This window comes from Gordionus sp. m RMFG-2023, chromosome 1, assembly GCF_954871325.1.
Source record: "Gordionus sp. m RMFG-2023 chromosome 1, tfGorSpeb1-WG-v2, whole genome shotgun sequence".
Taxonomy (NCBI): domain Eukaryota; kingdom Metazoa; phylum Nematomorpha; class Gordioida; order Chordodea; family Parachordodidae; genus Gordionus; species Gordionus sp. m RMFG-2023.
This window is the reverse complement of record NC_088775.1, coordinates 54,160,149-54,187,598: the sequence shown is the minus strand read 5'-3', so window position 1 is coordinate 54,187,598 and position 27,450 is coordinate 54,160,149. Positions and strand designations below refer to the sequence as shown.

General features: G+C 25.1%; 1 protein-coding gene and 1 long non-coding RNA gene across 2 annotated transcripts; one reads left to right on the top strand and one right to left on the bottom strand.

Moving 5' to 3' along the window:
• Positions 1-1,883: 1,883 nt before the first annotated feature.
• LOC135931957 (suppressor of cytokine signaling 6-like) lies at positions 1,884-27,450 on the top strand. The gene is made up of 4 exons (XM_065469278.1): positions 1,884-2,081; positions 2,124-2,218; positions 13,960-14,333; positions 27,123-27,450. Exons 1-4 carry the CDS (start codon positions 1,991-1,993, stop codon positions 27,223-27,225), a joined length of 663 nt encoding a protein of 220 aa, XP_065325350.1. The 5' UTR covers positions 1,884-1,990; the 3' UTR covers positions 27,226-27,450.
• LOC135922574 (uncharacterized) lies at positions 14,931-18,624 on the bottom strand. The gene is made up of 3 exons (XR_010570962.1): positions 18,596-18,624; positions 15,111-15,177; positions 14,931-15,040 (listed from the first exon to the last, which is right to left on the bottom strand). It is a non-coding gene; the product is annotated as an uncharacterized LOC135922574 (long non-coding RNA).

The window sequence follows — 27,450 nt, the reverse complement described above, 5'->3', positions numbered from 1 at the left end:
TTATTAACTCAAATATAATAATTATATATATATATTTTATAGAAAGATTATCTTTCAAAATAGGTTATATTATTGGTTTTCCAACTGTTTATTAAATATTGATATAATTATTCACAACATAGTATTTATTAAGTATCTAAATAAAATATAACTATTATCAAATAATAGGTTCTTAATAACTGAAAGGTAATATAAAATTAAATATTTATATAACTTTTATTTTAATTATACTAATATTTGAATCATATCAAGCATTTTGAATATTTTAATTTTTTTAAAACTTAAATGTGTCCAAGTGTTTTGTTATTAATTTGTGAAAATTTTAAAGATTTTTTCAAAATATTTTGGATGCAGCATATAACTAATTTTTTGATATGATTAGAATATATTTGATAACTTATAATAAAATATATATTTGCAAAACACTGCCAATTTTGATTCATTTAAATTTACTGCTTAAAAAATCATAAGATATTAATAAATTAGCCTTTAAAATTAAAATATTATTACTTGCAGTACAAAATAATTCCAAATATTTCACTTTCAAATCAAAATACAAGAATTTCTAATAAGAGCAAATAAATTATCACAATTAAAATATTATTACTTGCACTACAATAATTCACTTTCAAAAAAATCAACGTATTTCTATAACATAGCATATTAATAAATTTACATAATAAAATATTATTACTTACACTAGAAAATAATTTATGGTATCAATCTCTAAATAAAATGAAATGAAGTCCAGGAAGAAAATCAAAAGAAAAGCGCGAATATAAAATAAATGATTCCACGAAAAAAATTAATAAAATTATAAAAATTTTATATTATTTTTTAAAAATAATATTTTTACATTATTTAAAAAAAATAATTTATATGTTAAAATTTTTACCCTGAACCCTTGAACCCTTTACTTTTTACAAGGGTTCGGGTCCGGGTTCGGGTTCAGCCAAAATAGGAGGGTTCAGAGGGTCCGGGTCCGGGTTCACATCCCTGTTTAAAAGTAACTTCTATTTAAGATACTCTAATTAAGAAAGTATCTTTTATATTGTATCTTTTTGATATTTTGTAAACGATACTAGTATCTGTATCTAAGATTCATTTTTTTCACAAAGAATCTGTATCTGTATCTAGATTGTTTTTCCAGAGGACCTGCCCAACTCTGCTTATAATTAAATGACTTATTTTATTCGAGTATTGCATAGATTCCAATTTATTTACATTTAGATTAGCTCTAATGTTTTTTTAATCATCAGCTTTTAAAAATATAGTATTGTATAAAAATTAATATTATATCACATCATAATTTTAAATCCTTATGTCTGTCTTCTGACATTTTTGGCATAAGACTTTTTTTCACCTGACAAATCAACGTGTATGACAGATTGTTTATATTCTGGTATTAACGAAAATGATTTATATAATTTATTTATTATTGATGCTTATATAATTAAATATTTTTTCTCTATTATATATAGTTATTGAATATATTATATATAATTAAATATTACTTTATATAAAATTAAATATTACTTTATATATAATTATTGAATATTTTATATGGTTTACATAATTAAATATTACTTTATATATAATTATTAAATATTTTATATATAATTAAATATTACTTTATATAAAATTAAATATTACTTTATATATAATTAATTATTTTTATATTAGTAGTTAAATATTGCATAAATTTACAAATTTGTTTTTAATTATATTAATATCAACAAATTTTATAATATATTTTACTTTTATTTATAATTAAGCTTTTATATTAGTAGTTAAATGTTGTATAAATTATCATATAAATATTTTATTAATTTAATAAAATTGAATAATATGTTAAAAATGTCTTGTTTGTATTCACCATCTTTCTTTTTTATGTCGCGAATTCAGCTGTGGTAATATTTAGGCCCCGAACCGGTTTACCGATATTTCGGACCAGATGTAACAATTAACTCTATTTCGGATAAATCATTATATGCTGCAAACGAATAAAAAGAATGGTAAAAGTTTGTGGTATACCATATGTCATTCTCAAATTTTCAAAAATAAAGATTGTGAAAAAAATAGTAATCTTACTAATTTAATAAATGTAATATTCACTGGATTAGAGAGTTATGATACAAATTATCAAGCTAGTATGCAAGTGGATACTTCTATAAAGAACTCTAACAAAAAGTTACATTCTTTGAAATTTTTAGATGAGGTATTTTCATCCTATAATATATTTATCTTTATTATATTGTATATTTTTTATTAAAATATCTTATACTATGTGCACAAGCATCAAAAAAAACTATACATACAGATAGATTGGATTCATTATAATGACTGATCTCCATTCCATAAAATTAATATAGCATTTAAAATGTTATTATGTTCATTACAATTTAAGCTATTTTGATGAGATTCACATTTAATGTAATGGAGCTAACACTAATATGAATATAAATTAAATACACTTTATTTTTCTTTAAAATAAATAAAAGATACTTCTAAAATATGTTTTAAAAGATTTAAGAAATATATAAAATAAAACAAATATTTTTTATAGTAGATTCTTTAAAAAAAATCTAGTTTTTCTTAAACAGAATTGCTGTAATTGGGTATTATATTTAGATATAATTTTATTAATGCCAGTTATAAACATCCCCTTTTAAACCCACAGGTCCTGGGTTTAGAACTAGCTTGACCAGAAATTCTACAGATAAATCTTTTTTGCTGAAATCAATCTAATAACACCCTTTCCCCTCCAGTTCTCAAAGTATTCATTTAAAAAAAAATTCAATATTTAAACCTTTGGGTGACCAATATCCAAGGATCCTTTTTAATCAATAATTTATATTTAATTTAAATAAAATATAATAAAATATTGGAGTGGGTATGTAAATCAAATAACTAGGAATATTCATGTTTTGATTCAATCAATTTATTTAAATTCAAAATCTTTTATATATAATATTTAGCATTAGTTAAAATATCAATTACATTTTATACTGATCATTATCAACAATTCAACATCATTCATATATGATATTAATCTAATATGAAATAAAAGAATAATCATTTTACAGTGTTAATCATCTTAAATCATTTGCTTACAGTGTTAATAAATAAATATATCAAACTATTAAGCCAAACAATAATAGAAATCAGTCCGTAAAGTAATATGTTACTTTACTGTAAAATTAAGATAGGTTTTTTATTTTATTATTCATTTTATTTTTAAAACGTAACATATCAACATAGTAACTAAAAATAACTTGCAACCTATGTATTAAAAAAATCATGAGAAATATAATTTAAATGCATATCAAAAACATTAATAAAAAAGAAGTTAAAAAGGGTCATATACATCCAATGACATATAATAATACCTAGACTTATGATGCATTCATAATAATGCATTTTAAAGCATCATTATACACTAATTATTCACATATATATAAAACGACTATTAAATTGATAACTTATTTCCTTATTATCTCGATGATCAGGCAATTCTTTAATAAGGTTGTCAGACGTAGGAATAAATTGGCCTCATTTTTAATAATGATATGGGTAACCAAAATGGCGTCCCCAGCTGTTTTCATTGATGTACACTTTTAATGAATGCATCGTCAATATAGATATTTATGTCGTATACATCTGGCAATAGCCAGAAATCTTTAAATAATTTAAAATTATAATGTATAATTTTAAAATTGATTTGTTGTTTGATCAAAAAGCTCTTGAAATTGTTGTTTTATGGCTTCTATTTGTTTTAGCCTGTTTTCCGACCAGTTTGTTGATACTCCGATTAGATTTAATATACACGGACACTCCCTTTTTTTCAAAAAAACATTTCTTAATTATAAATGATAATGCTAAACACAATGCATACTTTGAGATTTTATAGAATTATTAAAATAATAAATATAATTTATGAAATATGTCAATCTATCCTTTTTTTCTTGTATAATAGTGCGCACAAATTGACCGTTTCAAACGCTGCGTTGCAAACGCAAATAATGCATTTCAAATGACAGCGTGCAAATGGTAAAATTACCGTTTGGCGTTAGCAACCATTTAAATAATGCATAGGGTTTGCCTTTTTTTAATACTTTTTTAATTTTTAAATATTATATAAAATGTAAAAATTTAACTTACTTGATTATATCTAATGGAATATCTAGAAATTAAAGAAGGCAGACGATAATATAATTTTCAGACAAATCCTCTTAGAACTTAGGCCTAATTTATAGGAACATTGTTATGTTCGGGCGTTTCATTATTACAAAAATAAGCCAATAAATAGGTATAAATATAAATATGAAGCATGATGATAACGCTATGATAAAATTTGAAGCGATGCGTTGATAAAAAAATATGCAATACGATTATAAAAATAATAGCAAATTCGATAAAAAAGATATATGATTATTTCTTAAATATTATATAAAGTAATTATCTCTATAGCTTTATATTAAATTAGTTTTTAAAACTCAATCAGCTGTAATAACGCTGCGTTAAATATTGCAACGCTTGAACATAACCCCTTTACTATAAATTAGGCCCTAGTTAAAAAATGAATCGACCATATTTATAAAGACCACCATTTAAACAAGGGATGCGTTACGTTTTTTTAATTAAAAAATTATGTAAAAACACACTCAATTTGTGCTTAAGATAACACCTAGCAATCAATGCCAATTTTGATTATTTCTTGCGAAATTAAGGGCCATATTTTACCTATTTTTTTCTAGTTTGTAAGATCCAAGGACAAAATATAGCAGGCACACCTGATTTGCCTGAGTAATATTATTTTGTTTATTTCATATAATAAACATTAAAAAAAATTATTTACTAATCATTCATTGATTCTATTAAATTATAATATTAGATCATCCTCAAAATCATTGTCAAGATTATTTAACTCTAGACCATATTCAGTAAATATTGGAGGCGTTATCTTTAACTAGCAATTGGTTTATCAGAAATCCCTACTCTATATACTTCTTCGAATAACTGGAATTTTATCAAATGAATATGGTCCAGGAATTCTTCTATATGCCAAGGCTCTTGCTTGCCTTTTAAGGGTTTATCGTTTATTCTTTAAAAATAATTTTAAAAATATATATTACCCATTGAGCAGTTATTCCCATAAAACTACTGGATTTTTAGACCAAAAATCTGCCATGATGCAGATATATGATTAATAAGATACTTTTTAAAGTATTTACTTTTCTCAAAGTTTTCTTCTATTCTGTTTTGCAGAGACCTCTTAAAATTTTTTTAAATGATTCAACAATACTAAGAATGGCTAGTATATCATATTAATATTTATTTAATTATATAACTTTCCATCATTGTAACTAATTCTAGCTGTTCAACTAGGCTCATAGGGTGTAAACCCTTGACATAAATTCAGGCTGTTCAACTAGGCTCAAAGGGTGTAAACCTTTGTCATTGTGTGATCATTGGTTTTATTTCATTAATGCCATTACAAAGAAAAATAAAAATATTGAAAAAGTAAACTCCGTCTGGCTATAAAAAAGAAAAGAAGATCCTATTTTTGACTTTCGATCGGATAATAAAATATAAATTTTAGCCAAAAATAGAATTAATGAGGCTGAAAAAAGAATTTATGTCCGAAACATTTTGACGAAGTTTTGTATCTCTTATTTTCAAAATCATTTATTGATCAAACATTCATTTTAATTCTTATATTTTTATTTCGGAAAGTATTTGCTGAATTAACATGCTATATTATCAAAAAGCAAATTTTTAAATATAAATTTTTTGGCGAAAAGACTCAGCTCCTTCACAAAATTTGGAAGAGGTCTAAAAATAAAAAAAAATAGCTTGAAGGGCTAGTCTCCCCCTACTCATTACACTCCTGGTCATCAAGCATCTTTTAAGATGTTAAAGTTAGTGTTGTTATACTGCTCAATTTGAGCCGATTTTTAAAAACGGCTAACTCAATATTTTATCCAGAAAAATATTATGCAAGCCTAAGTATTTTGCTCATAGATGACACGTAGGATTGAACATCTATTGGCGAAATCTCGACGCTTAGGCAATATTTTCCTGAAAAATTCTATCATTCTGATAAACATTTTGTAGTAGAAGGCCTAATTTTTTTGATTTAGTTCAATTAATTGTTGGGAATGCTTTCTCTGTTATATTAAATATTTCTTATTTCTTTAATTAGGATTATTTTTATAGCTTTAAAATATAACTTAAAATTATAAGAGGAAGCTTTGCTTACACTAATTATTTTATTTTTTGTTTTACTTAATTTGCACATAATTGACATAGTTTCTATATCTGGATTTCCTTTACCTTTAAACATAAATTACTTATATTAGTTAAAATCATATTCAAATATTTCAGTAGCTAGTCTTGCACTTTCTATCTCGAGCTCCCCCCTTTTTTTTATATTTTTCAAAATAAAATGTTTATATTAAATTTAGTATATTTATGATTAAGAATAAGATGCCATTTTCTAATATTTAAATAAATGAATGAAAGAAGTAAAAGTAATTGAATCAATTTAATTTTTCATAAATAAAATAAATTAGTTATCGTCATTTAAAAATATTATTAATTAGAGCTGTGCCTATCCACAAATTTTTCACCAATCCGATTATATTGATTTTTATTTACCATCTATCTTAATATCAATGTTATAAATATATCTATATTTTCTATTTTAAAAACTAACTTTCACGAATGATTAAGAGTATTTTATTTTTCATAGTTAATATTCTTATTTAAAGTATTTGCAAAGTTTATGGGTGAATGTAGTGTTGTTAAACAGCTCCGTCAATTTTTAAAAATGGCCAAGTCAAAATTTTTACCAAAATATTGCCTATGCCTTGAAATTTAGCCAATAGAAGTCCAAACCTTTCTGATATATGTGGGAAAATTAAATGACTTCTTCTCCGTTTAATGGCGATTTCCAGGTGTTTCCCCTCCCTATAATTTTACTTTTCCATTTTTGAGGTCCTGAGCATCAGTATTTGTAAGTTTCATCTTTTTCATATCCGCCGTCCTTCCATTTAGATATTCCAGTTGTTTTTAATACCACTACCATCAATCACCATTTATCTTTCTATATTTTTCAAACATTTAACACCTACCACATCCTGCCTCTTTTTTGCCATATGCTTTGCCACCCGGACCATATTTCCCATTCCTTTCGCGCATTCTGTTTCTTTAGCAAACTATTGCTGCCTTTCTTCTTCTTTGGCATTTCTTTACGTCACCTTGTAAATATCGTTATCATTATTTTCTTTACTATTATACCATTCTTTGAAACACTTCCGTTTCTCGTCCACAGCTTTTGCTACCTTAGGATTCCATTACCATGTCTCATATGTTTTGGCCGCCATTTGTCCATACACATACCTCCTCAGTTATCCTTACCCAGGCTTTCTTCATGGCCTCCCACTTGTCATTTACGTTATATGCTTGTGCCACCTCCGCCTCTCTTATCGCCAATGTCATATTGAATTCACGTCTAGTACTCTCCTTCAATTTCCAAACCTTCAACCTTATAACAAACTTTTTTTTAGCGATACTGGCTCCTTTAAAAGTGAGATCTCCTATAACTAGTCGGTGCTGATTGTGGGAAAAATCAACTCCGCCTCTCTTATCGTCAATGTCATATTGAATTGATGTACTCTCTTCCAAACCTTAAACCTTGGCACAAACTTTCTTTTAGCGACTGGTTCCTTTAAAAGTGAGATCTCCTTTAACTAGGTGGTGCTGATTGTGGCAAAAATCAAGTATGGTTAATCGTTTTTAAAATTGGCTAAATCGAGCCGTTTAACAACCTAACTGAATGTGATTAGTTAGAGTTTTAAAATCTTCTTTTTTTCAAATAATATGGCAAAAAAAAATCGTGTAAACTTTATTTAACCCTTCAATACTCCGGTGGGGTGTAGGAAACCCCAGGCATGCTGGAAATGCTATTGCATAAAAACGGTTAATTATCATGATCTGGATTCTTCAGTAGCTTCATCAAATATATCTTAGAATCTATATTCCAAATTTCACATATTTTGGTTGAGTAGTTTTTAACATATAAGCATTTTGTGACTGCTTGGGGTTTGTGAGACCCCACCGGAGTAAATTCGTAATTTTTTTTAAAATTTTTTTTTTAAAACTTTTATAATTATAAATATATACCACTATATTATAAAATTTATTAAAACGAAATTTGAATATAAGATATTTTGAATGAGATATATAAAATTGAAAACACAAATATTTTTTCTGGTGGAGTTATTTTATGTTTTTTTTCCCCAACAAACTCATTTTTAAATTATTTCTATCATCTACTATGATTTTTGCAGATTCTGAAAGTAAATATAAAATATATAAATGTAATATTTTTTTTGAGGTGATTTGGATAATATAATTAATAGTGAGGATGAAGATTTTATGTATGATAGTGATCATGATACACAATCTGAATTAGATGAAGAAGAAGATATATTAGCTGAAATAGATAATAAGCTTAAGTATTATTTAGGTAAATATAAAATCATTTATCATAGTATATTTCTCTTTAAAATTAGCTAAAAATAAGGTTACTCAATGGAAAAAGTTGTAAGTCAAAGTTATAATCAATATGAAAGTTCTACAAAAGAAGTTGATATAACTGAATTCAAAGCATTATTGGGAATTCTTTATTTAGCTGGAATTTTTAAATCTAACTATCAAAATATGTCTGATTTATGGAAATCTGATGGGTTTGGAATTGATATATTTAGAGTAACAATGCCTCTTAAAAGATTCAGATTTCTAATTCATACAATGAGATTTGATGACATACTAACAAGAGAAGAGAGAAAGGTGGTAGACAAAGCAACACACATTAGAAATAAATATTTTTGTCAAATATGCAAAATAAATTTATGTTTAGAACACATTAATATTTTATGTAACAAATGTTTTGATTGTCAAATTTAACATATTTCAATGTTCAATATTTTTTTTATATTTGAATTTATCAGTGTAATTTTTTTTTAATATTGAAGAATAAAGATCCATGTTATGAATTATCATGGATAAGTTATTTTTTTAATTTTTAATATCCAATTTAAAAAAAGTAAGCTTTTTTTTAGAAAATTTTGGCACAAATTATAATTATCCTCACCATCTTTAATCTAAACTTAAGAAATAAAAATAAATAAATATTTTATCAAGTTTAAGGTTAGTTCTATCTTATATTCAAATATTAAATCAAAATAATAAATATAACTGGACATATATACATTTGAAATTGGGGTCTATTAAACCCCACCGGAGTACTAACATCATTATTTTCACCGGAGTATTGAAGGGTTAAACATTACAACAAATAAATTGTATATTAGTTCCTTTCATTTATTTATTATTAAGAAATTATTTATAAAATAAAAAATTATATGATTATATATACAATTATAAAATAACCAAAACAATAAAAAATATCGGATCGGATCGGGTTTTTAAAAAAGATTGGCCCGACCCTATATTTTTTGAAAACTTTAAATATCGGTACAGATCCGATATTAAATATCAGCATGGCCCTATTATATAATTTTTTTTAAATTTTTAGCTCGAAAAAAACAGCGGTATTAATTGGTACTTTTTTTTATAAAAGTAACGTCGCTACTAAGCCTAATGCGAATTAGGCGATTGGATTCGTATTTTTAGAATACAAGTAGCACAATTATTCGATTCGAATATGTCAAATACGTGTATTAATTTAAAGATAAACAGTTAATTTGAAATATAAAATTTGTAAGTATAATTGAAATATTTAAATTGTAAAAGTAATTGAAAGGTTTAAATTGTAAGCAAATTAAATGACAATTGTATGAAATAATTATTGATGGTATGTAAATTTTAGTAGTATAAATAGTGAGATCGAAAATGTAATAATTGAAGAAAAGGAAAAGTTTTATAATTTTTACTTTATATTTGTTTTATATTTTACGTTTTAGTTTTATTTATGTTATTTTAGAATGATTTGATTAACTATATTATTTTAATGAATTAATTTGTCATCTTCAATTCTTGTTCATAATAATCACGACTTTAAACAGAATAGAATATGAATAATAAGAAAAAATATTCGTCGAATAGTAAATTTTTATTACTAGTGGATTTTTTCTTTTTTAAAAATTTTTCATTTTTTTTAACTTCATAAAGAAGTAAAACATTTAATTATTGATTCCATGTCAAAACAATCACTTTACAACCCGACCATCTCAAATTTTGTTTAAATTTGGTGTTTAAGTTAATAAAGTATTGTAATTGACGAATCCAAAATATTATAGTCTTAACTCTATTAGAACCGGAGATATAGGGCTTCAAAGTGGGTCAACTTGGTCATTTTTCGAAAAAAATGATTTTTTAAAATTGAGATAACTTTTATATTAGATGCACTATGTATATCTATTATGGCTCATTTTATAGCCCTAAGTAAACTCTTGAACGTATGTTAAATAAAATTAATTTTCAGTTTATATATTTCTTTTAAATTGCGGTTAAAAATTTGTAATTTTTTAAAATGTTAGACTAAATTTTTTTCCCCAAATTTCAGATATTTTGTAAAGAGTACTAAGAACTGTTCATATAAAAAATTTCAAAGTGTGGGGGGGGGCATAAAATTAATTAGAAAAATCTCATTTTAAAAAAATCCGCTAGATGGTGCAAGAAATTTAAAATATTTATTTTAACAATATAAAATCTAAGAAATTTTTTTTTATTCCATAATAAAATATTTATCGAATAATTAATAGTAAGCATATAATATAAATATTTAAAATAATTTTAATTAAATTTCCTTGAATGATAACCACCATTCATTATCATATAAACATGTAACATACCCTTTAATATCTTTAGTTGATATTTCGCTTTGTATTTTGGATTTTTTCTAATTTGGCTTCAATAGCACTAGAATATTTTTTTGTATTTATTTGTGATAAATTAACAGGATAGACTGCATGAATTTTTTGAGTCCCATATATTGAAAAAGCTCTTGAAAATCGTTCCTCTAAAAATTCTTGCTCATCTTGGTATTCTTTATGGGATGTATGGCGAATTTAAAGAATTCAGAGATTTTATTTGATTATCATAAGGACGTTGTACGGTTCCCCCTATTCCATCGCAAACATTTCCCATGGACAGTAGGAAAAAAATGCCACTCTGCTGGGATGGCGAAGTCCACAAATTTATAAAAATTTTCCTATTTTTATATTGCGCCGCGGACCCATCGGAATAATAATAAATGTATTTTGGCTCAGATAAAAAGTAATTTTTTAGAAAATTTATCATTTTTTTTGGAATAAATGAAATAAACAAGTGTTATGCACCAGCGACTCGGATATGGCCACATAACTTATATGATTTAATACATTATTTACTTTATAATATATACCAAATGGATGTAGGGTAACCTGGAAAGTGGCCCAGTGATAACTTTGGACTTCATCTTGAAGTATAAAAGAATAATTTCAGAAAAATGCAGATAACCAAATAATGATCTAGCTTTAAGTTGTTTTTAAGAATCTGATGGAATCTATTTTGCTGTTCAGTAATAAAAGAATGGCGAATCAAAATAAATATTTTTTCAAATAAGAAATTAAGAAATTCGTCAGCAGTTTGTGTTAGGGTGTCTAGACTGGTTCTATTTACAGTTTTCCATTGCTTGAACGTTATCCTGTATATATCATGTGTTAATAAATTTTCTAATTTAGCCCTTAATACCATGACATTCGCTAAAATAACAGGCTGGCAGTGGAGGATTGCAAATCATTTTTGGAATTATGTCTTTGTAAGTCTATCTCAAAATCCCTATTTTTTGTTAAAGTTGCTAAATTGCTACCTATTATTAGCAACTTAACATTCTGATGGATTAGGTAGACACAAACCGAGTGAGTGCCACTTGAACCTGGCATTATGCAATTTTTAGGGCGCAATGAGGCAAATTTTGAAAATCCGATTTTAAGAGAAGGGTAGATAGTTTTAAAATTTATATAGATTTCTTTTAAATTATTAAGAATTAACCGTTTTTGAACTTTAATCCTTTCATCATTTTCAATTATAGAAACGCAATCTTTTTTTCCTGGCAATAATCTACTAAATTCATCATTTAAATAGAAACTTTTTACAACGTCAACTGTGTTTTGATCTATGGTTTTACCTGCCTTGGGATTAGGAGTTGAAAGAATCCCCTTTTGACTATGAATGTATTTTGAATTACTGATCATATAAAACGAAGCGTAAAATTGTTTATTAATTTTGTGAATGCTCCAATTTGGAGGTAATGTCGTTAATAATTGATATTTTTGTGTTTTAGATAATAATGGATAATTATTTTTCATATGAATTATCCAATCATCGCTATCATTTTTATTCATCTTTGGTCGAAGAATTTTGCCAATAGCTTTTGAAATTCTGCTGAGCTTTTTCTTGGGATATTTTTTCTCTTAGTCTCTTTTTTTTTTTTATTGGAGAATGCCCCATTTGATTTAAAGTAGAATTTAAGGATTCTAAAAAAGTGTAGGTAGTTGCGCATTGTCGTCATTAATTGGATAATCATTGGAAAAAATATTCGAAAAATTGATAATTCAATTAATTTCAAAGAAATTAAAATTATTTTAAATATTTATATTATACGCTTACTATTAATTATTCGATAAATATTTTATTATGGAATAAAAAAAAATTCTTAGATTGACTTATTTATATTGTTAAAATTGATATTTTAAATTTCTTGCGCCATCTAGCGGATTTTTTAAAATGAGATTTTTTCTAATTAATTTTTTTGGCCTCGCTTTGAAATTTTTTATATGAACAGTTCTTGGTACTCTTTACAAAATATCTGAAATTTGGAAAAAAAAATTTACTCTAACATTTTAAAATTTACAAATTTTTAACCGCAATTTAAAAAAATATATAAACTAAAAATTAATTTTATTTAACATATGTTCAAGAGTTTACGTAGGGCTATAAAATGAGCCATAATAGATATACATTCATAGTGCATCTAATATAAAAGTTATCTCAATTTTAAAAAATCATTTTTTTCGAAAAATCCAGTTCTAATAGAGTTAAGACTCTAATATTTTGGATTCGTCAATTACAATACTTTATTAACTTAAATACCATATTTTAACAAAATCTGAGATGGTTGGGTTGTAAAGTGATTGATATGGTAATTTTTTAAATATTAATAATATATATATTTGTTTAGATAAGGTTATCAAATCATTGGGTTTTATTTCGCTTGTCATTTTCTGTAAATTTTTATACACAAATTACAATTAGCTTAGTTTACTAGAATCCTTAAAGCTGTTAATTTAAAACCATATCTCTTTATAATTTTTTTTGCAAAATTTTTTAAAGATTTTATAATCTCAGAATCATGAAAGATTTAGATCAAGATTTTAACCAAAAATTTAAATTACAAAAGATTTTGTTATATTAATAAAAATTCTGAGCAAAATCTTTAAAAGGTATTTAGGCCTCATTTAACCTTATGACAGCTGACTCAGTTTTAAAAACTAATTTTCTATAAATCTAAAATAAAAATAATTATTTTATACAATATTTAAGAAAAATCATATACCCTTTTATCGAATTTGCTATTATTTTTATAATCGTATCGCATATTTCTTTATCAGCGCATCGCAACATGTTTTTCAAATTTTATCATAGCGTTATCATCATACATTTCATATTTATAAATTTATACCTATTGGTTTAATTTTGTAATAATGCTGCGTTAAATAACGTAACGCATTTACTATAAATGATGCCTTACTCGAAATTTTTTTTAATAAAAAGTTCTTCAAATTTTATGTTTTTCGAAAATCTAAATTATATGTAGATCTTCAAATAATAATTTAAACTTATATTATAATTTATTTTATATGAAATCTTGCCTCTGCAAATTACAAGTTTGGTTGGTATTGGGGTCCTTTGACATGGATTGAGGCTGAAAAACAATTAAAAAACAGTTCGGAAGGTTCTTTTTTAATCAGAGATAGCACCGATGACTACCATTTATTTACTCTTAGCTTTAAAACCAATGGAAAAATTTTCCATTTTCGATTGCAAAATTTATATAATTATATGGATCTAATTAAAAATGTAAAAAATTCAATATGGGAATGTCTTCTGCTTGGCAATGATGATAACAATTTGTTTTACAAGCATTCTATTAAAGATCTTCCTACCGATATTTGTAATAACCCTCCTATCCCTTTAGCGCTATATCTTGAAAAGCCACTAAATCGGTTTAATAAAGCATATTCTCTCAAATATGTTTGCAGGTAAAATAATTTAAATATAGTAATTATATGAATAAGTATTGAAAGTTTTTACTCAAATGGAATAATTATAAATGTTATATGACAGGAATATTTAACTGCGGTTACCGCACGTCTTTTGAGGAGAGAAATCCGGAATTCACGGGCATTGTCATAAATTTTTAGTTATTTGACAAATAATTAAGATTAGTTGTTTATTTTTAAGGAATAGGCTAGTGACCAATTTTTATTAATTTTGGATTTTGGTATATGGATATAAGCAATTTGTATTATTATAACTTAATTTAATGAACTTATTTTATTTTTCCATAATTTGTTTACTAGAAGTTTATTGTTCATTTTACCTCCCCCTAAGCAAGAAAGGAAATCCATATCAAGATTAGAAAAACAGGAAATAGAAATCATTATTAAAACAAGTTAATTCAAATCAAAATTTTCAACAAATGGAATTCTTTATTTTTATTTTCAAATATAATAAAAATAATAAGATAAGATATTTTGACAATTTTTAATTTTTTTGTATTGAAAATAGAACATGAAAAAATATTTAATTATAAAAGAAATTTGATAATGCATTAATTTAGGGGAAACCTGATATGGCAGGTATTTTGTTTTGCTATTGCGATAAAAATTTTATCAAAGATCTCCAAGCATTATTGCTGAATTTAGGGTATTAAAAGCCCAATTCAGGTAGATTTTTTTAAAGAACCCTAGCCGAAATTGATAAAAATTATAAAATTTTTCATATAAAAATTAATCATCTCAGTAAAGTAATAATACCTAAAATGCGTCACAACTATATCTAGAAAGCACTTTTCCCAATCAAACATGGCCTCCACTGCCTGCCCTTTATTAAATTTAAAAATAAATTTCAAAGATTATTGAATATTTAATATAAAATTTATATAACAAACTACGTTATTCTGCTACTTATGCTACAGGAAGAAAAAAATCAAAAAATGTCCTACAAGATTGAGCCTTCGACATCAAGCTGTTACAACATTTTTTGGAGCTGGAAAAGCCTCTTTTGAGTGCCCTTGGATAAATATCAGAATGTTCTTATATTTCATCTGAAGCTGATACATTATTAGATTTAATATGGCTGCTTATGTTTTTCATTGGAATGTATTAATTAATTTACACAAATTTTTGCAATATTTTTCAAAAAAATCATATGGATTTGGCTGAAGTTATGAGAATCGGAATATTTTTATAATACAACTAAGAAAACTAAGAGATAATATCGACCAAGAATTTCTCCAGATTTATGTGATTGTTGAGGTGAAAACAAAATTATATGATTCTGAGATTTGCAAGCCTCGACTCATCGACAAACAATCGTTCCAATATTAACGTGGGCTCAATTGAGGATTACATAAAATAACCGTTTTTATTCCACTTCTGGATACAACTCAAATCAATGAACGATTTGTGATTCATTAAATGGCTCTATCCAATTTACAAATACTATATTTTATAACTCCATCTATACCTACAAAAATACGAATCGAATAATTCATTATTCGTATTCGTTTAAATCAAATAATTCATTATTCGTATTCGTACGAATAATAAAATGATTATTCGATTCAATTCGAAAATTTTATTTAACCATAAATTAAAAAAGATAGAATATTAAATTTATTTTGTAAAATTTAACTATGGAATAAAGACACAAATTTTATTAGTAAGATAATATAGAAAATATATATGGTGAATTCCATATCAAATCAACAAAAAAAGTCGATTTTCTACCCGACCCCCTTTAATTTCTCTTAATGTATACTGGTAGTATATACTATAACTAAGAAAAAAATGAAATTTTATTTTCCAACACAGTTTACCCGCTAAGATATGGCCGTTTAAAGCCCAGTAAAATGGTACATTTTTGACAAAATGCCTCATTTATTTTCAAATATCTCGAGAAATAATTATGTTAGAAAAATAATTTAAATTTTGTTTTGTAGCTTAATAGAAGTTCTTTAAAATGACATAAAAATAAATATCATGGACATTTTATTAATATCGAAAAACGGATGTGTAAAACCTGAAATTGCCATAGAAAAAAAAATCAAATTTTTTTTTCTGTAGATAGATATCATACTGCTTTATATTTATAAAAAATCTTAGACTGGGATGAACATGGGTTTAGGAGTTATCACTCTTTATATGGCTAAAATTGAACAAATTTAACATTAATATCATCTATTTTAATTTAATGAATAGTTATAAAATAATGTTAATTTAAAAATTATGTCTATATGATAAGCCCTATAAAAAATAATTTGAGAGGTGGCTGGGATAATGAGCTGTTTAAAACTTTAGTTAAATTTTATCTCGAAATTAAAATTAATTGACAAAATAATTTTTATTTTATTTAGCTAAAAATAATCTACCAAAATTGAAATTCAACAATAAATTTTCCCCCATATATTCAAAATTAAAAGAAAGGCTTAATATATTATTTGACGAGAATTCTATAGATTTTAAAACATTCAAACAATGTATAGCAGTTGATCGAACTACCCTCGAAACATTGACAAAATCCGCTGACGAATTTGTAGATTATTTAATTGAATAATTAAACAATTTAATTCCTAATTTGTTTATAGCTTCACGATAATCATTAATTCGAAACTTTTTAAAATTCAGTTTAAATGTTGGCGAATTCTTAGTTATTGCAGACTTTTCAGAAAACTATGCATTTGTAGTGCAGAACCATGCACAAGGATTTAATCAGACTAATAATCAAGCCACTATCAACTCTTTTATAATTTATTACCGTGAGAACAACATAAAAAAACAATGTAAATTTAGTGTTATATCAGATTGTTTAAAACACAAAGCATGTGCATTTTATTTATTTTAAAAATTGATCGTATGCTTGAAGGAAAGATTTAATAGTGTTGCTAAAATTTATTATTTTTGTGATGGAGCAGTAACCAATATAAAAATAAAAGATTTCATTAATCTCTACAATCATGAAAAGGCTTTTGGGATAAAGGCTGAGTGACATTTTTTGAAACCGCACAAGGTAAAAGTCCATGCGACATTTTGGGGGCCGTTACTAAACGGTTAGCAGCTCGAGCAAGCTTGCAACGTCCATATGAACATCACATATTGACAACAATGGATTTATTTAATTATGCAAGAAATAATATCGATGGGGTAAATTATATATTTGTGAGCAATAATGAATATATGAACATAGAAAGTCATCTTGAAAGCAGATTTTTGAGAGCAAAGAGAATTTCTGGAACACAAAATTCCAAGATTTTATTCCCCTAGACGAAAACAAAAGTCATAATTTATTAAAATTCCTTGGATGATTATAATATATGATATATTTTAATTATAAATTTTTGATTGTATTATATGTAATGCAAATTAAGGCAAATAAATTTATAAATATGTTTAGAATTATTTTGTCAAGTAACTTCGAGACAAAATTTAACTAAAGTGCTAAACAAAGCTCATTATCCAACACCTCTCAAATTTTTTTTATAATAAAAAAAAGTAAGGGCCTATCATTTAGACATAATTTTTAAATTAACATTATTTCATAACTATTCATTAAATTAAAATATGATGATATTAATGTTAAATTTGTTCAATTTTAGCCATATAAAGAGTGATAACTCCTAAACCCATGTTCATCCCAGTCTAGGATTTTGTACAAATATAAAGCAGTGTGATATCTATCTACAGAAAAAAAAATTTGAAAAAATACCTTTTTTTCTATGGTCATTTCCGGTTTTCGATATTAATAAAATGTCCATGATATTTATTTTTATGTCATTTTAAAGAACTTTTATTTCTCGAGATATTTGAAAATAAAGGAAAGGTGCATTTTGTCAAAAATGTACCATTTTTCCGCGCTTTAAACGGCCATATCTTAGCGGGTAAACTGTGTTGGAAGGTAAAATTTCATTTTTTTCTTAATTATAGTATATACTACCAGTATACAAAATTTAAGAAAAACTGAAGGGGGTCGGGTTGAAACCTTGGTTGATTTGATATGGAATTCACCTATATAATTTTTAATATATAATGTAGTAAAATCAATATAATATTCATATCATGTAGAAGACAAATATACCAACAACAAATTTTTTAAACAAAAAGATTTTGCAAAAAGTAAAATTTATGATTTCTCCATCATCAAACGACGGAGAAATATCTGGTTTGACCACCATTCTTGACTGGATGGCTACTAGTTTATTATAATTGTATATGTGTTATAAATTGCATATAAAAATAAATACTTTCTTCGTCCATCATATAACAATTTTCGGAAGTTAATTTTATATTATGAAGTTATTCGAATAAAAACAGCCGTTAACAACAATTTTTGAAATATAAAATGTTTCATCATTATTCCACTAGGAAATTTTATTAAATAGGAATAATTGCAAATAATTCCTACTAATAAGATATGATTATTTTTCAATATTATTATTTTAATCGAATAATAGATAAAAAATTATTCGACGAATAATATATTTTCCTTATTCGAATTCGATTCAAATTTTCGAATCGAGTCGAATATCGAATAACAAATAGTTCGTTTTAGGTATAAATCCATCTAATCAAATCTTGATATGGAAAAAATTAAATATTTAGCTAAATTTTATTCAGAGGATATAAATGTATCTGAAGGCTTATTTAATTTCAAAATTTTATAAAAAATTAATTAGTATAATCCTCTAAGAAGCACAGTGAAAGCATTGCATACTTTAAAATATATTTATGATTTCCTTGTGATGTAAACGTTACCTCAAAACAGAAACGCGTTACTCGTTACGTCAAAAAAAGGAACGCGTTACCGTCACTGTTACCTTGTGAAAAAAGGAACGCACGTTACTGGCTATTCAGCACGTTCGTTACTTAAAAAATTAAATAATATAAAAATTTCCTAATATAATATAAATAAAATTATACAAAAATAATATATTATAAGATAGGATATTTTTATTGATTTCCAAAAAAGATTGTGATCAACACATCTTTCACTGTGTTAAACACACGTTTGGCGCAAAGCATGGGAGGATTGTATTGTGTTTGATAATAATCATTTTAATTGGGGGGAATTAATTAAAAATTAAAGAATAATCCTTATTTTGAAAATAACTATAGATCATCTTCAAAAAAATTTTCATTTAGATCCCAAATTTTTATTTTTATCAAAAAATAATCTGGTATGTGTTTTAATTTTTAAAGGAATCACAGTCAGTTTTTTCTTTGTCATTATTTTATCAAACGGGAATAATTCAAGCTTTCGCTGACCTATAAATTTATCCAGGGCTAATTTAATTAGTGGGTGAATTATTGATTATACTATATATTCATCTTTATAGATTTGTTCGAATCTATTGAAAATAAATATAATCAAAATATAAATTATAAACAATATTTTAATGAATACCTTTTATCTATGTCTTTCAGGATTGCCTTAATAGGTGGCTTACAAAACTTGAAATTATTTAAAGTAATTTTTTTAAGTTTTAATATTATAACAGTTATCATGGGAGTGAGATATTCCAAATTTTCTAAAATCGAAGAGCCGTAACAGGGTCTATAACATTCATATATATATATATGTCGTAATTTTTAAAGGGATCATGACTATCCGGGATCTTCACGGGATTTAAAGGGATCCCTTTAAAATTTCAATTTTTTAAAGGATAAAGAACTATACGGTATTATCACTGGGGCAGAGATTGACCTCCAGTTGAATAAATCTTTTGATTAGCTATCGAATGATACCCTATACTAAACATATCTTATATCATAAGGCCAAAAAAAACAAAATTGAAAATTAAAAACGCTACGAAACTCGTAGAAAACGCTTTTAAAATAAGATTCCTCTTTATCACGATTAAAACGTGATAATCCCGTATTATCATTCCTTAATTATCAACCCTAATTTTTTAGTTATCCCTTTAAATCCCGTGAAGATCCCGGATAGTCGTGATTCCTTTAAAAATTACGACATATACATATCATATTTTTTAATTAATCCTAACCATACAATATATATATGAACGACCTGTTGTTATCTGTAAATCTCTGCAATTTGTTCGCAAGAGATGTCAATGGTTATTCTCATTAATAAGACCATTAATTTCACGGAATTATAAAAAACTTATTATAACCGGTTTAATCGGATGACTGCCCTTATTTATTACACAATTGAGGAAATATTTGAGTTGCACTTTGTACCCTTAATTTTTTTATTGGCGTAAAAAATATTTCATATTGGGGCCAGGGCAGGTTAAATCATCTTCACCTGAGAAATATGTACAACTGACATAATATATATAAATTAACATATCTTGATTGATTCAATATTATATTAATTAGTGTAACAGTTTTGACTGAAAATTTAACAACAAAAATTTTAAATAAAAACGAAGGAATTTGGTAGTTGATCTTATTACTCGGCTTAAATTATTTATAAAATTTAAAAAATAAATAAAAAAATTTTTATAATACAATAAAATATGTTTTTTCCATAATTTTTTAAGAAAAATTTTAAAATAACGAGTAAAGACGTTACTTTACATCACATTTATTCCAAATATATTAAAATTACATTAAATTTTGGAAATGATATCAATTAGTACAATCACAAATGAGAGGACCTTTTCTTCATTTCAGTGAATAAAAACTATCATATATGTATATCGAAACATTAAACAATATTCTTTATTCTTATCAATATCATAATTGTATATTTTCTTTATTTTCAAAACAAAGGCTATAATAATATTCTCAAGATTCCATTTAAATATAAATATATCTTATAACATCTATAATTACCGTGTAATATTTCATAACACCTAATTTAATAATCTTTTTATAAACAAAAAAAATTACATTATATAAAAACAATAATCCTTTCTTCTCGAAAAAGTATATTCAAATACGTCCATATCTGTCAATGTCAATTACAATCGACAGATACAACAAAAACCTATCTCAAAATTACGAAATCTTAAAATCGATTGAATGGACTAGCTTTACTTAATATACGTCGAGATCTAATACCTAACACAACAAATTATTAAAAAATACCCAATATCAAAGAAGATTAAATTATTTATGAATGATATTTTGATTAACTTTTTAAATCATTATAAAATGTTTAATTTTATATTTTATTGTGATTTGCGTACCGGTTTATATCTGGGTTAACAAGACGGTCAATTGACCTGAGGAGTATTTGACATAGTCAAATATGGTTGAAAATAGAATTAATACATGTGATTACAATGCTGCTTATTTATTGGGTCCTCAGAAGTTAATAAAGTATGAATTAATTGTAAATTATATGGAAAGAAGTAACTTCGAAACAATCAGATTCCAGCCTCAAATTAGTGGAAATGGCTTTGCTCAACATGCCCATTAAGAGAAGTGACATTACTAATAATTCCTAGTTCTGCTTCTTCAGAAAGAAATTGGTCATCGATTGAAGTCTCAATAACATTAAAATTGATTGAATAATCAAAACAAGACTCTGCCACGGATAGCGAAACATTAGTTATTGATTGACAATGAATTTAAAAAATATATAAAATTAATAATATAGATTCATTTTACTATTATTTACAAAATAAAGTTAATATTGTCTTAAAAAACATTTATTTAAATTTAACCATATTTCACCGGTCAAATAGGTCAATTAACCGAATCGTATTTGATCGGTCAAATACACAAATCTGATTTATATAGCTATGATATTTATTAACTGTAATTCGCTCTTAAATATTTTGTATTTTCCAATATTTTATTCGAAATTATCATATTTTCAAATATGTTTGTTTCCAATAAATTTTATAAGATTAGTTCTAATAAATTTTTAATTCTTCAAAAAAATCATTTCAAATTTAGGAAAAAATTACCCCCCCCCCCCTAACCTTAGAGAACTCTGGCTACTCGCCTGAGTTGTTTATGTGTTGTTATAAATTCAGGTAATGTACAATTTTGTTTTGTCTTTTATTTTGATTCAATGTTTAATTTTTGAAATCAAGGAGTAGAAGCTTTATGAAATAAACAATAAAAAATAAAATACTTATATAACATTACCTACATATCGCTAACAGGAAATCTTAGGTAATTTTTTTAAACATATTTTCCTTAAGATAAAATTATAACTCCACTAGTTTCGAATTCAGTACGAATTTCTTAATTAATATTATCAAACTATAACAAGATTTCTTACCAAAATTAAAAACAATTTTGGCAAATTAGCTTGATGTGCTTGGACAAACGAATTAATAATTCACTATTATTCGTCACTAATTTAGTCGAACTCTGACTAGTATTAATATATTTTTAATATTATTTTACTATGGCTCTGTTACATTTGTATATTACAGTATAAATTTGATTTTTGAAACATTGACGAATAAATAAAAAAACATATTTGTATTTTTTTTTAAACTTTATAAAAAAATCAAAGCTTGTAAACTATTTTTAAACTATCCCCGCAATCAACTCCATTGAAAACTTCTTTGGTTTTAAATAAAATCAATATCAGTTTATATATCCTAAGCCAATTAAAAAATCCAGGTAATGACAATTATCGAAAAGAGAATCATATCTGTTCCTTTAAAAAATTTAATAGATAATTACCAGAGTTGTTAAAAGTTACTTTTTAAATGGATCCTAGATACAGATACATCGTCTAAAAATGTATCTAGATACAGATACAGCTTATAAAAAGTTATCTTGATACTGATTTGAATAAACCTAAATTAGGATTCTATTGTGAAAATTCAAGAAATGATCTAAAAAATTTATTGACTCGATATCACATTTATCAAAATATAACTAAAATAATGATTTTTAGATATTAATATAATTTATGATTAATATAAATAATTATTATATATCATTAATAAAATAATATAATATATGATTAAATGATTATAAATAATTATTAGATTTCAGTAACAACCACTGTCTGTCGGCAAATTATATTTTTTTGTGGAGCTAATGTTTTGATCATTTTTATAAATGAAGGATTTTCAACAATTGAAAATGGTTGATTGCTATCTATAATAAAATCAGTTATTAAATCATCTAAAGTGGTTTGGGTTAAAATCTGAGGTCTCGGAAAAAAAATCAATGGACGATGAGCCTAGTCCAATATTTTCTTTAATAGATTTTTTTCTTCTTCCCCTTTTTTATTTAGATTAAGAGTGTTTGATGTTTTCTCTTAAAATTTAAAATTAAAATTGTAAACATTTATTTAGTATCTATACCCTTAAATGTTTTACAATTTTGCAAGTTACAATTTTGCAAGTTGAGATAATGCTAACTGAAATTTGCATATTTTTCGGTAGACATGGCAAACATTTTACTAACAGATTTGTTTTCTTTATTTTGAGATATTATTTTAAAATATGGTCTATAAATTGGCCATGGAAGAATGTCATTTTCGTCATCAATATTAATCTTAAATCAATATAATAGAATAAAATAAAACACCAATTCCATTGCAATTAAAAATGGCAAATTCCTTGAGATGGATTGTAATATCAGAATTTGCTTGTTATTGATAACTCGGACATAATATTTAATTAATATTTATATGTTCTTTTTTATATATAAGTTTTAATATTTTACATATATGGTGAATTCCATATCAAATCAACCAAAAAAAGTCGATTCTCAACCCGACCCTCTTCAATTTTTCTTAAATTTTGCATAATGGTAGTATAAACTATAACTAAGAAAAAAATGAAATTTTACCTCCCAACAAGGTTTACTCGCTAAGATATGGGCGTTTAAAGCGCGGAAAAATAGTACATTTTTGACAAAATGTGCCTCATTTATTTTCAAATATCTCGAGAAATAATTAAGTTAGAAAAATAATTTAAATTTTATTATGTAGCTTAATAATAGTTCTTTAATATGACATAAAAATAAATATGATATAAATTTGATGAATGTCCAAAACCGGATGTATAAAACCGGAAATGGCCATAGAAAAAAAAGGTATTTTTTTTTTCGAAATTTTTTTTCCGTAGATAGATATAATACTGCTTTATATTTGTGCCAAATCCTAGCCTGGGATGAAAAAGGGTCTAGGAGTTATGACTCTTTATATGGCTTAAATTGATCAAAAATATCTTCATTTAATGAATACTTATGAAATAATGTTTTTTTTAAAATTATGTCTAAATGATAGGCCCTAACTTTTTTTTATTTTTAATTGTTAACATGTTGTGACTGAAAATTACTTGATAAAATAATTCTAAACCAATTTATAACTTTATTTTTCTGAAATGCATAATTACATATAATATAATAATTCATAATTATGTTTACAATATATCATATATTAAATTATCTAAAGAATTGGTATAAATTTTGACTTTAATTTTATTTTCATCAAGGGGAATATAAGCATGGTATTTTTGTGTTCCCGGAATTCTTTTTGCTCTCAAAAATCTGCTTTCTAGATGATTTTCCATATTATTGTATTCATTAATGTAATTTACTCCATGTATATTATTTGATGCAAAGTCGAATAAATCCAATGGTGTCAAAATATGGTTTTGATATGGCAGTTGCAAACTAGCTCGAGCTGCTAGCCGTTTTGTAATACCTCCTAAACTGTAGTACGGACTTATTCCATGAGCTGTAGCAAAAAAATGCCACTCGGCCTTTATACCAAAATCACATTCATGATTATAGAGATTTATGAAATTTTTTTTATTTTTATATTGGATTACGGCCCCAATCAGAAAAATAATAAATTTTGGTCAATGTATCAAATCTTTCTTTTAAAAATAAGATCATTTTAGTTTGAAATAAATAAAAGGCACAGGCATTGTGCTTTAAGCAATCTGATATCACCACTAAACTTATATGTTTTATAGTGTTGTCCTGACGATAATAAATGATAAAAGGGTGAATAGTGGACTGATTATTTGTCCAATGAAATCCCTGTGCATGGTCTTGCACTAAAAATGCATAATTTTCCGAAAAGTCAGCAATAACTAAGTATTCGCCAACATTTAAATTAGATTTTAAATTGTTTTGAAATAATGATTGTTGTGATGCTATAAATGAATGTGGAATCAAATTGTCTAATTTCTCAATTAAATAATCTAGGAATTTATAAGCTGATTTTGTCAGCGTTTCGAGCGTAGTTCTATCAACTACCAACCATTGTTTAAATGATATATAATCTATTGAATTCGTATCAAATAATATAATAAGTCTTTCTTTTATTTGGGATGATCCAGGACAAATTTACATTTATTGAAGTAACATCCAGGCTGGGCAGGATTGCAAAGACTTTGTGCAATACAATGTTTATAATCGTTTATTGGAGGATAATTATAATGATCATTATTGTTTGTAAGCTGTTTTAATTTTCCCCCTATTAAAATAAGCTTAAAATTTTGGTGTAGTGTGCAGATACACATGGTATGTGTGCCTGGACCACCTGCTAAAACACAGTTTTTGGGTCGTAAGAATGCAAATCTATTCACTCACAATATGTTAACAATTAAAAATAAAAAAAAGTTAGGGCCTATCATTTAGACATAATTTTAAAAAAAACATTATTTCATAAGTATTCATTAAATGAAGATATTTTTGATCAATTTAAGCCATATAAAGAGTCATAACTCCTAGACCCTTTTTCATCCCAGGCTAGGATTTGGCACAAATATAAAGCAGTGTTATATCTATCTACGGAAAAAAAATTTCGAAAAAAAAAATACCTTTTTTTTTCTATGGCCATTTCCGGTTTTATACATCCGGTTTTGGACATTCATCAAATTTATATCATATTTATTTTTATGTCATATTAAAGAACTATTATTAAGCTACATAATAAAATTTAAATTATTTTTCTAACTTAATTATTTCTCGAGATATTTGAAAATAAATGAGGCACTTTTTGTCAAAAATGTACCATTTTTCCGCGCTTTAAATGCCCATATCTTAGCGGGTAAGCCTTTTTGGGAGGTAAAATTTCATTTTTTTCTTAGTTATAGTATATACCACCAGTATGCAAAATTTAAAAAAAATTGAAAGGGGTCGGGTTGAAACCTTGGTTGATTTGATATGGAATTCACCATATATATAATTTTTTAATATTTATATTAATATTAAGTTATATGCTCATATGAAATAAAATAAATTTTACATTCAAGTATTTTTATTTATAATATAAAAAAGCAATAGAAGTATATCAAAATTATCTTAAAACAAATACAGATACCTCTAAAATAATATCTAAATACAGATACTTTAATCAAAAATCTATCTAGATACAGATACCACATTTTTATATCTAGATACAGTATCTATATACTTGTATCTAGATACTTTAACCAATTACCCATGGATATATTTTTTTCTTTATATTATAATCGTGCAATGCAAATAGAAAAGTAAATGTAATTCATCTTTGATATAGAATAAATATACATTTAAATAAAGATTTAACAGATTCATTTTTGAAACTATTATATAAAAAAAAGAAAAGTTAAAAAATTATCATAATTTCAATAATAATTTTTCTATTTTTAAATTAATTAGAAAGGTTTTCCAATTTATAGATAAAAACTTATTTTGAAAAAAAAATCGGTCACTTAACAAACTTTAAAGAAAAAAAATTAGTTGTTTTAAATTTTAAAAGTTTAAATTTAAATTGTAAATGTGTTTTTTTTAATAATGCTTGCAAAAAAATAGCTTTATATGGAGAGGCAGATTATTAATAATGATTAAATGTAAAAAATTTATTATAATATATTTAATTTTAAGGTACAAAATACTATCTATGATTAATAGAGATCAATTACATGAATTGAATATTCCTGACAGACTGCAAGCTTATCTGCGTGATCCGAGATATTTAATTGAATAATTTATATCAAGAATCTGGAACAAACCTGAGAAGAAAATCATCAAGCTATCACATTTTTGAAAATTAATACCAAACATGTGTTATTTAATATCATCCTAACAAGCGATGATATAAAAAACCTTTACTTTTGTTCAGTTCAATTTTATACTTTTAATTTACTTTAAGATTATAAAATTCTAAATTGTTTTATATATTTCATCGTAATAAATGACAAATGGATTTCAA